The 12,927-nt window shown below is 42.2% G+C and overlaps 1 protein-coding gene across 5 annotated transcripts; it reads right to left on the reverse strand.

Moving 5' to 3' along the window:
• Positions 1–14: 14 nt before the first annotated feature.
• LOC113058389 (autism susceptibility gene 2 protein homolog) lies at positions 15–12,483 on the reverse strand. 5 transcript variants are annotated; one of them, XM_026226246.1, is made up of 15 exons: positions 11,972–12,483; positions 11,166–11,885; positions 10,807–10,854; positions 4,786–5,073; positions 4,509–4,702; positions 4,345–4,389; positions 3,515–3,610; positions 3,149–3,220; positions 3,010–3,039; positions 2,839–2,910; positions 2,601–2,730; positions 2,015–2,095; positions 1,846–1,899; positions 1,538–1,748; positions 15–1,283 (listed from the first exon to the last, which is right to left on the reverse strand). In XM_026226246.1, the coding sequence occupies exons 4-15, from the start codon at positions 4,880–4,882 to the stop codon at positions 167–169; spliced, it is 2,199 nt and encodes a 732-aa protein (XP_026082031.1). In that variant the 5' UTR covers positions 4,883–5,073; positions 10,807–10,854; positions 11,166–11,885; positions 11,972–12,483; the 3' UTR covers positions 15–166. The 5 variants fall into 5 exon arrangements, with proteins under 5 accessions (XP_026082031.1, XP_026082025.1, XP_026082026.1 ...); XM_026226240.1 differs by having other exon boundaries at positions 4,488–4,702; positions 11,972–12,480; XM_026226241.1 differs by lacking the exon at positions 10,807–10,854 and having other exon boundaries at positions 4,488–4,702; positions 11,972–12,480.
• Positions 12,484–12,927: the final 444 nt, after the last annotated feature.

Raw genomic sequence — 12,927 nt, forward strand, 5'->3', positions numbered from 1 at the left:
AAGTCGTTTTTTCTCAGAAGTCATTTTAATAAAGTCATTTTTTGTTTTGGGGGGAAAAAAACTCAACAAAAAAAACATTTCCTTCACTGTACATTTCATGACTACACTTTGTTTCACATGAAGTGCTTGACATACACGAGTCCATCAGATTCTGATGAAGTCCAGTTCACCGAGTCTCAGTATCTCTGTGCGGGTGGAAAACAGGTCTGTCTGTGAGAGGGGTCATCCGTCTCGGAGACCCTGGACGTGCTGCCAGCATTGGGAAAAGTGGGTGTGGTTGGGTGTGTACGTAAGCAGCAGGTAGAGTCCTACTGAGCGAGCTGTAATGTAGGAGCCCTGTGCTGGGGTAAGCGGCTGCGAAGAGTCCTGGAGGCAGTAATTGAGGATCCAGTGCAGTATGATGCATAGCCAGTAGGCGGCATCGCTCGCTCTCTTCTCTCAGGAAGGCCAGGCGTTGTCGTTCCTCCATTTGACTCCTTTGCTCCAGGACCATGGACTGCAGAAAGGGCTCTCGTGAGTACGCAGGGTGCCCCATCATGGTACGTTGCAGGGGGTCGGTTCTTATTAAGAGGTCCTTGCCCAAGGAGTCCCTACGAGGAAGATCTAAACCCCGGTAAACATTCCGCATAGACTCCCAGTGTTGAGGCAAGTAAGGCAGCCTTTCGGCACCAGGTAATGGTCCCATTCCCAGAAAAGGTGACACCAGCCTAGTTCTGTCAAGACCAGGGTGGCCAGCTGCGATTCCAAAGGATGGCAAATGAATAGTTGAAAGAGGTGAATGGTTAATAGCAGAGGCTCTGGAATCCTGCCATGTTTTTTCCAAAACTTTCTGGTGTGTTGTAACCTCACGGTCCTGGTCGTCTTTCTTCTCCTCCTTCACTCTCACCTTGCTGCTTTTGGCATGGGTTTCATACTCGACTCTAATCTTCTTCTCAGCTGGCTCCCAGGGTTGGCTATCACTGTTTGGCCGTTTGAGATCCTCTCTCTGCTGCTTGGGTGATGAACTCTCCTTTTCTGCCGGCTTGTCATCAGTGGGGTGCTGCTCACTTTTCACGTCCTTTTCTCTTTTGTCACTTTGGATCTCTTTGTGTTTTTGCTCCTCAGTTTCTTGAGTTTGTTGTGGAAGCTCTTGGGCTTGTGTTTTCTCTCTTGGCTGGTCCTCTTCCTTGGGATCATTTCGAATGGAACTTTTTAAGGACTCTGTTGGTTGTTTGTTGTCCAGTGCACTATTTCTGATGGGGGACGAATGCTGTCTTGTTCCATTTGATTTCTCTTTAGGCTCCCTGCAATGATTGAAAAACAAAAAAACATTATCTATTTGAACTCTTGATCAGGAGGTCATCTCCAAGAATTCCTGACCAGGTAGGTTATTTAGGACCAGTGGTCTCCAGTCCTGCTAATGTCCTGTGGAGTTTATCTTCAACCTGCCCAAACTCACTTGCCTAGAGGATCCTAAGGTAATCCTGAAGATCTTAATTAGCTCTTTTAGGCGTTTAAGATAAACTCTGTCAGACTAGAAAAAATAGCTGGTACGTACCTTTCCTTGTCATCTTTGTTCTCTAGGGAATCTTTCTTATTTGCTGCTCTGTCTAGTATGGAGGGAGCTCTCTCAGTTTCAGAAGGCCTTGAACAGAGAGGGGGCGTCGGGAAGGATGGGGGTGTCTGCTGCAGTCTGTTCCAGGACTCTGGTGGTCCGCTTGAAGTTGGCACTGTTTTACCATCTTTAGTCCCATGTGCTGCACTCGGTGCTGTGAATGTTTTTATCATCAGTTAGAGGAAGATTACATTTTTTTTTAACTACAGTAGAAGCAGATCCTTTCATGAGAGGATAAATGATGTCCTTACTTATTGATGGATTTCCTAGTCCTCCAAAGGCAGATGAACTCGGTATACTTAGGCCTGCAAAGGTGAGTGGCTTATTAAGAGACTCTACACAACAAGGAATACATTTTTGATTTTGAGCAATAATGTTGATCTAATATGATTTGAATTCTGAAGTCAGATTTAGTCTTACCATGATTGGGGACTACACTGTTGAGATTGTTTGGGGTATGCGGTGGGGATCCATAGGGGGAAACTGAAGGGTGTGTGGGACCTAACAAGACAGATGCAGATACTGGTGAGCACAGTCCAGTTTCTGTCAGAATTCCTCTTATAAAGCTTATAAAATTGATGTTTTATATAACCAGAGGACACTGCTCACTTATGGGCATTCATTAATGTTGACACTGACAGTAGTTCCTAACTCAGTCCTGTTCCTGAAGGGCCAGCGTTCTGCACAATATAGCTCCAACCTTCCCTAAAATACCTGGAAGTAATCCTTCAAGTAATCCTGAAGTCTTTGATTAGTTCAGATGTTTAATTATGGCTGGAGCTGAACTCTGTAGGACATTGGCCTTCTAGCAGGAGGACTGTACTACCTTCAAATCAATGGAAAGGAGCAGGTTGATAAGAATATACCTAGTGTTAAACCATAACCATATAATCTAATTGGTTGATGGGATGTTGTTTCTAGGACCAACAACTTGGCGATCCAAGAACATCCTATTTGGCTAAATTACAGTGACTAGTGTGGGTTTGATCCATGCTGTAATTCCTACCTGCATTAGAGAGGATGGTGGAGGGACGGGGTAAATCACATGGCTGCAATCCCATGAAGCTTGAGCCAGGTGATTTGTTCTGAAACTCAGGCTTAAACCCAAAGTCAAACTTATGTGGCTCCATCTGCTTCTGTAACCCCAGGAATAGAAAATGGTAACTTGCAGATTACAGATAACTTGACCAAAACTAGACATATTTCACATCTTGAAAAAGAACAATCGTTTATTTTGTGCTTACCTTCATTTTTTGCTGATGATGGTAAACTTGCCATGCAATGTGGACATGCATTGCACACCACTTCCCAGGTTTCTGAGAAAAATATAAAAAAGCAGTGAATGATGGGTAAAGAATTGAGTTTCTGATTTACAAGTTTAATAATAAAGTTGAATAATCACATGCAAACATTACCTTTGGTTTAGGACACATGGGGTCAAGAAGCTAAAAAAAACCAAAAACACATTATCCTTATATTTTCACAATGTTAGACAGAACAGCTGTAAATATTTCAAGATTTGTGTGGCTCAGATTTTGACCCATGGAAACTTACTCTGGAGTCCTTCTGTAAAAGTTGGTGTGCCACTGATCCTGGTCTTGGCACCACCTCTAGTGGGTTGGAAGCCTGCAAATACAAAATTTGTGAATATTGCATCCATATTTATTTAAATTATTATTATCATCATCACAAATCCATAAGATGCGCTGTTCTTCCTCAGTCCACATTCTCTCTTGTACAAGTAATAAGTGTGGCTGGTTCAACCATATACTTATTTTTTCTGCTCGCTCTTTGTGGGAGGTCATCTCAACTCAAGAAAAATCAAGTTTTTCACAGGCTTCTATCAGTGTTGTCAAGGCCTTTTAAGAATGGTGGGTTTTGAACAAAACAGAATGCTAAGAGACAGAGTGGCAGGCTAACCTTGGGTTGAAAAGCTCCCTGGAGAGAGCTGAATGGTCCAGCAGGTGGAACCATTGGAGGTATTCCAGTCATTACTGACGGATAGGACGGGACCAACTGTAGCGAAACAGCGGGAAAATGTCATTAATGTCAGGAAACAAAAGTCTGTTCATGCTAATTTAGGACACAAAAGAATGTCTGTTTCTGGCCTTTAAAGTGAAATCAAAATTGGCCCTATTTCAGTAAAGCACAATGTTGAACTCAAGTTTACATCTCTCAGTTCAGTTTTTTTTAAACTTCTGTCACCGAATAAAAAATTACAATGGTAAGTAATGACTCACAATAATTTTCTTACAATTGCAGGTTTTGTCTCATCTTAGAATTGTGAGAAACAAAGTCAGAATTGTGAGATATAGATGCAGAGTTATGAAATATAAACTCGTAATTAAGAGGGGAAAAATCATAATTGTGAGATCTAAACTCAGAATTCTGACTTTTTTCTTGAAATTCAGTTCACAGCTTGCAATTCGGACAGTTTTTCCTCAAAATTCTGAGTTTACATCCCACAATTCTTCTTTTTTATTAATTTTTTATTTTTTTAAAGCCTAGCCACAACTCTCAATTCCACCATTTTCCCCTTGCAATTGCAAGTTCATATCTCACAATTTGGCCTTTTCTCAGAATTGCAAAAAAAAAAAAAAAAAAAAAAAAAAAAAGAACTGTGAGGAAAAAGTCAATTACCTGTTTTTTTTTTTTTTTTTATATATATTTTTTTTATTCTTTATTAATTCAGTAAAAGAAAAATGCCACTCAAATCAAAGGCCATTATGTGCACAAGAAATATAACTTACATTGTGTCTATGGAAGGTGTCCACTTTAGCGGGGTATTTGTCAAACTGTAAGAAAAGCGATAAAGAGACCTTAACTTAGCAACTTTGTACACTGCAACTGGTAGAATTTTGAAACCCTGATTATTATGAGTATTTCTCCTCACTTGTCTGGCAGGGGTACGCACCAGTGGTGCTGCTGGGCTGGGCATGATGGAATGGGAGAAGGGAGAGAAGGTGTGCTGATGTGTGTGTTGGTGTGTGTGCTGGTGCTGGTGAAATTCCGTGCGCAGGTAGGCCTGGGGACCTGGTGCGCCTCCTCGATCGACAGTCTGGGAGGCCAGGAACCGAGAGTTTAACTCCTGCCGCAGTAGGTCATGATCTAGAGGGCACGCGGCACATCAAATCAGAGCACAGCTAGAAAATATGTGATTTATTTTTTCAGACTGTTTGTTGCAGCTGTACCTGTGTAGGGAGCAGTTGATGGTGCACTGGGCACTGGCAGAGCACTTCCTGTTAAGAGGGGAGGAGGAGGAGGCAGGGCTGTCGTCGGGGCAAACATGGCGAGGTGTTTGGAGACGATGTTCTTCTTTACTTGTCCAGATGCACTCCAAGTTCCCAAAAGTGATAACAAACAGCTTTTTCTTTCAGGTTTCCTTTAGTCTTTCTTGGGTTCTAAATGTCTCCTCCTCGTGGCATTGTGCTCACTGTTTTCTGCTCTCGCCTTTGTGGTGTTAGCGACATCAGCAAGACCTGCAGGTCAAAAAAATACTGAGTCAACACACGGTAGACTAGGCCAGATGATCGTTAGAGAATCCTCATACTCAACAGCGCTTCAGTCACTTTGAGTACAAGAAGATTACGTTAATTGCCTTGGCAAACCTCACTGTCATAATGCTACACTCTGTGCCCACTTCAATCTGTGAAGACAAATTACACACACACACGAAAAGAAAAGTCACTTTCGGAAAAAATGTATGCAATTTTATTTTAATTTTTTTGAACGTTACTGTATATTTATCAAAGAATTCGGGGAAAAAAGAAAGCAAACATTTTTTCAACCGTGATAAGAAATGTTTCTTGAGCAGCAAATACAGCATATTAGAATGATTTCTGAAGGATCATGTGACACTGAAGACTGAAGTAATGATGCTGAAAATTCAGCTTTACCATAACAGAAATAAAATACTGTTATTTTGAAAACAAGGTATGTTAAATTGTAATAATATTTCACAATATCTCTCTTTTTACTTTAGTGAGCATCCACTCAAGAACAAAACTTTGGAACAGGGGTTTATTAACAGTGGCACAGCACACACTAGCTTGCAGTTAGTGTGTCAAAAAAACACAACAGTGTAAAATAAGGGAAGCAGATCTTGTAAAAACATAAATAAAATTAGAGTAGGGATATCTCTACTTTTACAGCATTAGCCTTTTCATGACTGCCATACTGCAAATGATGTTGGATTCACTGTGACATTTATTGATCCCCCAGGGGCGGGGGCGCTAATAGTGAATGCAAATGTGATAAAGGGGTGAAATCCCTTAAGGATTCGCCCGTCTATACAAGCTGCAATTACCTCCTTTTGAACAGCACTCATGCACATAAAGCAAAGCTGTAAATCTCTTTTGTGTAGAGCTGTCAATTTGGGCCTTTTCTCCAGTGCTGCTGTATCTATAGTGAAAGGTCTTTTGAGAGCCCATAATGGATTGCTAGCTTCTCCAAGGGGTAGACCGCCTTTCCTGAACACCAGGGGTCCACGGAGGAGGGAAACACAAGGAGCAACTTATTCGCTCCAAATCCCTGTTTGTATTGAACAGGATGACACAGCTGCAGGGGTCATTCAAACGCTGGGAACAGTAAATGTGTGGAGAAACGCATTAAACATGAATCCCAAAAAAGTTTAAAGGAGCTTGCAGAATGCAATGCTTCAGAAACTTCCAGATCTGTAATGAGATGAATGCTGGAGGAGACTTTAAGTCTCCAGAGAGGAGAACAGACTAGTCGGTAATGAGTGGTAGAGGCCACATGGCACAACTGGTTACAGACTAATTGAGTAAAGCTAAATAATAAGCACAGAGAGTCCTTAATAGACCCTGGGGTCATAATGGCGCTGGGGTTTAAATCTAATTTGCATCCTGTTTAATCAAAGCGTGAACAGCGTGTGCTGCGGTTCCCTTCCACCAGACGATGCAATAACAACGAAGAAATGAAACCGTGTGGCCTGTGTTTATAAGATTGGTTTCGCTTAAACTGCTTGTTTTCAATTAGTGTCATGGCACGGTAATGCTCTATTTTGATGCAGGTCAGGAATTAAGCTAAGCCTCTTTTCGGAGCTGTCAGGCCACCAGCACATTTGTCTTCCTGTGTCAGTTGGCAGATCCCTTCCCCGAGCCATTTTTGTCATTCATCAAGCCCATTACTGGCCTAACCCTTCCAGGCATGCAGAAACCAATGCTCTAATCCCGCCATTCTCACAAAGACATGATTAGCTGGAGGTTAAACACTCGGGTTCTTTAAATGTTGTCCTTGACAGTGTGCCAGGGGAAAGCTCTAAATCTCGTGAAGGAGAATTTGGAGGGAGCTTTGTGTGCATACAAAAGTAGACAAGCGCGGCTCAGGCGGAGCACAGGTAAGACCTCCTAAAAACGACTCATAATCTTCGAACCATGAGCATGTTTACCGTAGCCGTCCTGCTGTGGTTTGCGCTCACAGATGGCGGGAGACGTCTCATAAATCATCCGGTGGCATCAAGGGTCACGTGCGTTATTGCTAGGGCACAGTTGGCAGATGACTCAAACTGAGAAACAGTTGTTCTTATATGCTGACAGGTTCCCACACAGTTTTTAGCCTGCCGTGAACGAAGCCCACTCAGCTAAGGTGCATCTGTTCGGCTGCACCTCTTTGGCACTTCAACAATCTCGACAAAAGAAACCACTTTGTGGTTAGATTTCATCAGTGTGGGTTTGTATCGCTGAAGTGCGCTAAGACAAATACTCAAACTTCTACATTCAGTATTAGTCATCAACTGAAAACAGCTAAAAAAGCTCCTACCTCTGTGTTTCTGCACTCTAATAGGTCCACACCTCTGAGTCGTGTAGGAACTAGAAATGTGTCGTTGCAGGCGGTCCAGGCTGTAGTCTGGCGGGTTTAGAGAGCTGTCTCTGGTGCAGCGTTCAGCAGGCGTTCAACAGCTCTTGAATAAGACACAGGGGAACAGTATCTCTCTGTATTCTCAACTTGCCGGTCTGTCTGCAGGATCACAGTCTGTGGTGTTGGGTATCTCACGGACTAAGCCAACACTTCCTCTACGGCCGGGCTCTCTCTCTTACTCTCTATCCGTCTGTCTCTCTCGCTTCCAGTTAAAACATCAAAGCAGAAAGCCAACTAGGGTGGTATGCACAGGATTTTCATGCTTACTATGATTTTATAGATGAAATCAGTAATACGGCTAATTTTTAGCTATGAAAGTGGGATACACATCTTTTTTGTTTCAGTATTTTTATTTAACAAAAAAGGTAAGCAATAAACACTACTTGGCAACAGTTCACCATAATGCCAATGATGTGTTTTCTGTGCTTTTTATAGGAAAAATGACATCTCTGCAACGTCTCAATGGTTTCTTCTAGCGAAACATTAAAATATGTGCACATAGAGGTTCAGGGCTTGCTTAGAATTAAAGGGAATGCAACCGAGATGTTCATTACATCCCGTGACCCATAAAAGTGTATTTCCTCTGGGATAAATGGAATTGGTAACACTTGATTTTAAGGACCAATTCTCACTATTAACTAGTTGGAAATTAGCATGCATATCACCAGCATATTGGTTGTTTATTAGTACTTATAAAGCTCATAGAATGCCTTATTCTATAAAACCATATTTTAGATCCCTTAGTCCTACCCCATAAACTTAACAACTGCCTTACTAACTATTAATGAACAGCAAATTAGGAGCTTACCAAGGGAAAACTTTTTTAATTATTAGTGAATATGTGATTCCATGGATTTATTTTATAATAATCTCATTTTTTTCAGAAATATTTTCAGATATTTCCACCCCTCTGTCATTTCTCTTCAGTTTTAAAGCTTTATATCCAAATAGCTTGTAAAAAAGTGCAATTCCTCCTCCAAAACCACATTTCATCGGCCATATAAAGCATATGACAGACTCCAGCCATATTTGATCAAGTCATCTCTTGTTATTATAACGTAATCGCTTCACAAAAGATGACGAGGAAGGCCAGTTCAGGACACAGGCTAAGGATGTATAAAATGCTGTGAGCTAAACGTCTGCGTTCTCCCACACTCAGTACAACAGGCGGTGGTGCTCGGCGTAGACCTGTTTCGTTATTCAGCGCTCAGGTTTCGTTCAGTCTGGTATTAGTGATGGGGATCTCTCCTGATGTCTGTGGGATGTGTTGTTCCTCCTGCTTCTGAGAACCCCTGTTAAACAATCAGCGGCGTGGAGGACAGTAGATACTCCGTTCTTCAGATATATAACAGACTCTTAACGCAACATCACTGATGATAAAGGGCTTGTTGTAAATCTTATCACAGTGGTCAGTCACGGCGGTGACGTCTGTGAGAGCTGGGGGCAAAGTGAATGCTAAAGTTGGATAGTCAAAGTGTTTATTTGAGTTGTGCTGAAAGCTCCAAACAGTCAGCTGTCTCGCTGATCTCTCAACAGCGCCGATCTCGGCTAAACACGATCCCCCGATGCTCGGGCCCGTCCCGGCTCGGGTTACCCTGCGAACAATGCCAACTCTGTTCTGACTGCATATCTCACAGACTTCGTTGTACTAACATGTATACCTATGTCTAACGGACAGGGGATGAACAGATTATACTTCGGCCTTGAATAGTTTCACTTCTACTTTGAAAGTGATCATGGCTGTGAAATGCATTCTAGGCCCTGTATAGCATTTCATCTTAACACAGCCTTAACAAGCATCCCCAGAACGTGAAAAACCCTCTATCCAGGCCAGTCACTGCACATCGGTCAGAATCGTGGGCTGAAGCAAAGACAGCTCTGTGAAGAGCAGTTCAGTTATTCCTGGCAGGAACATGTTATGGCTGTGAGTGCTGAGGGACGCTGTCAACTTTTGACAGCCGAGTGTTGGGCGAACAGATTACTCAGCTCCTCAGCGATCCTGCTCATATTAGCGTTTACAATACACAGCCATAACAACAGAAGGCCAAACACAGTCGAGTGCATATGGGTGATTCTTCAGGGAGGGAAATTAGGGCTTAAGGCTTAACAGGCTTCTCAAAACATTGCTACATTTTGTGTTCACATCCTTCAGTTATCTTAGACAGCCAATCATATTGCAGATTTAGCTGAATAAAAGTCTAAAAATTCCTTCATTTAAGATCAGTGCTTAAACATAAAGCTTTATTGAACATGAGGAGCTCTGTACACAGCAGCAGTTTGACAGAGGTCGTGACCCATCGGTCCAGAAAACTGGTGGCCAAACCTAGGCCCATGCTCAAAAAAGGTGCTAGACAGGAGCCTCCAAAGCAGCCACCCTGACTTAAAAGAAATAAATTCCATTAACTATTGCTGGGGCCTGTATGAAAGTAATCCGGTTAAGTTCTTAAGTGCCTCCAATTTGATTTCAGCACTCTTAAGAAGCAAAAACTGCATGAAGTAAATGGTGATGAGTGACATAGGGAGAAACAAAAGTGGTTTTCATGAATGCTTCATGACTGAAATGTGTAAGTGTGCCTATAAAAATAAGTGCATGACAGATAATGTCTTGTTTTTGGGCGGGCTGGCTGGCTCGGGAGTGATCGACAATCTATCCAGTTAAGGAAACGATCAACCGCATGTACTTGGCCTGAATCCACCCCCCACCCCAAGTTATTAAGAGGCTAATTGGCACTAAGGGTATTGCGTTTAAATCCTACACTCAGTCCAGAGGATTTCTCATCATGCCATCTGCCTAATGCAAGTATAACATCTCTTTTATATGTTTTGTTTTGTGATTCATCATATATCAGAACACAAATGTCACAATGCTGTGAATCTTTAAATGTGGAAACATTCTTAGCATAGAAAAAATGAAAGCAATGAACTGCACCTATCAGATATCTAAAAATATATGACAAGCTTTAACATCCAGAAAGTTAGTTTATATTTCTTGTGACGAGGTTTAGATATGCACCACAAATCACGTGTGATCTAACTGAATGCAACACCAGTTCAGCTGCATAAGTCAGTAGATTTATTTCCAATACATAAGAGCTACACACAATATAAGAGAAAAGTAGACATACAAATGCCCATTAGAGGTTCCCAGAGGATTCTGACTCATTGGAATAGGAAGTGATGTGATGACACTATCATTGGTTAATTGAGTCTATCTATCAAACCTATCAATATGTGTTATATATATATAATGCCTACTAATCAAGCAAATAAACACAATGCTAAAGGCATATTTAGTAATGGGGTTGTTATGAAATGTGAAGAGGTTTACTGACCTTCATTTGGAGGGAGGGATGGGGGCTGTCTCTATTTGTCAGAGCAACCTGTAATATTAATAATTTTCAGTAAAAATTCTGTCATCAACCACAAGAGGACATTGTTTCACCACCGCAGAACCTGACGAGCTGCTTTACTCTTTCAAAGCCCCAATGCTTTTTAAAAGCAAATGCACAAAAAATTTTTTCCATGCTTCATAACATGAAACAAACACATGGACAAAAAGAAAACACACGAATGTTTCTAGGCATGTCTCATTTGTCTCTGTAATATCTAAATACACAGCAAGAACAACCAACCTAAAATCAAATCTTACATTAGTGAAGACCTTTTTATTAGATTTTTTAGAAGCACTTACCCAAAACACCAATGATACGATAAAAAGAGGATGATAAACTCTCTTGTCCCTCTCAGTGTCATCCAAAATAATGCAATTTTCTATCCAACGCTTTTCAGAGTTCAGTCACTCCAGTATCAGAAGTTGCTTCCTTACATGTATAAACAAAAAAGATAGGTCCCTCCAAAATCTAGGAGTGTTTATTTTTACCCTTTGAATATCAGGGCATGTATGATGTTGAACATGTCCGTCCCGAGCCAATCCTTTCCAAAGACTGAATCAGTATCCAGTAAAATCCTCCAAACACAGTAAATGTGATGATTTGAGCTGCTTCACCTCCAACAGATTAAGCGCAAATCCAATCAAAGCAGGTTTGTGATCATACAGGAGATCCTTTCCAGAGCGTGTCCGGCTTCACTCAGCTCGGCTCGAGAATGCTCCCTCAGTAGCGAACCGTGCATTCCCCTGAGCCCTCCCTCAGCGGACACTCCCACCGCCTCCTCAGCCCTGAGAGCGGCACCCTGGTGACAGAACAATTACAACACTCTCCTCCTCTCTGCTCAACCCATGCGGACAGACAGTCATCCTCTTAATTACAGACCCAGGATAACCAGAGGGAACAGGCGACATGTTCACAATGCTGATGAGACACTTCCACCTCAAAAATGAGACTTCACTCTTATTGGGTGACGGTGTCGGCTCCAATTAATGCTTCTGTGCTGGTACGCCATCCTGCTTCTTCTGTAGGGTGAGAAAAGGACAATGAGATTTAATGCAGTAGTTGCATTTGTATAAACGCATCACATAAATGTGTATGTCATGCACACCGTGCTGCGGGATTCTTGGTGAGATCAGCCAATCGTAAACTCTTCATCGGACAGAGGGTTGTGTATGTCAGCGGGAAATGGCCATGGTGAGATGATAAATCACAAGACGGGGTATTATCACAACAGATGTATCACATAACTTATTAGAAGCGTCAACACTCCCATGGGAGGAGGCACGTGAACGCTCCTGCTCTCTTCAGCTTCATGTCTTCCGTTGCTAATGCGGTGTCCTCTCTGAACCGGGGATGGGCTCTCTTGGGGAGATAGCAGAAGACTTCAAAGTACACGGCCCGCCAGGACCGCAGGGAGGTCTCATTCACCCGTTGCCCCGTTGGCCCTAAGGGAGTTTCTAATTGCATTTCACAGGCCCTGAACAAAACAAGGCCTTGTTCAAGCTGAAGCGGGTCCTCCTGCTGGGACGTGGCTGTGATTTGCGACTCCTCAGCGGGATGGGGATCTTCAGCTTGCCAGAAAAACAGTTTCTGCTTCCTTCTTCTGACTGCACGCGCTGGGGCGCTCATAGGAGGATGAATATGCGAGTGGCAGCAACACTATCCGTCTCCATCTGTGGGTCTGGAGGCAGATGTGTGGGCTTGAGTTAAAAAAAATTTATACAGACCTACACGAGAGATTTCAAATCGTATGCAGGCCATCAAATATCATCAAACAGAAGAAGATTGGGGGTGGTCTCTTTTCATAATTTATAAGCTCCAAATAAAAGCCAATGCACTTTCTACTGGTTCTAGCTGAGCCTGATGTTATAGATGTGCTTTATTATCCTGGCTATGGCAATGTGTCATTCAAAATGTTTGATATTCATAGACCTTTCTGTATCACATGCAAGTTAAAAGATTATGGGATACTGCTGTCTATACAGGTCCTACTTTTAACTACAAAATGAATATTTTCAATACCAGTGCTAATAGTTAGGAATGGTCATTTTCACCCAAATCGCA

This window comes from Carassius auratus, chromosome 40 (genome assembly GCF_003368295.1).
Source record: "Carassius auratus strain Wakin chromosome 40, ASM336829v1, whole genome shotgun sequence".
Taxonomy (NCBI): Eukaryota; Metazoa; Chordata; class Actinopteri; order Cypriniformes; family Cyprinidae; genus Carassius; species Carassius auratus.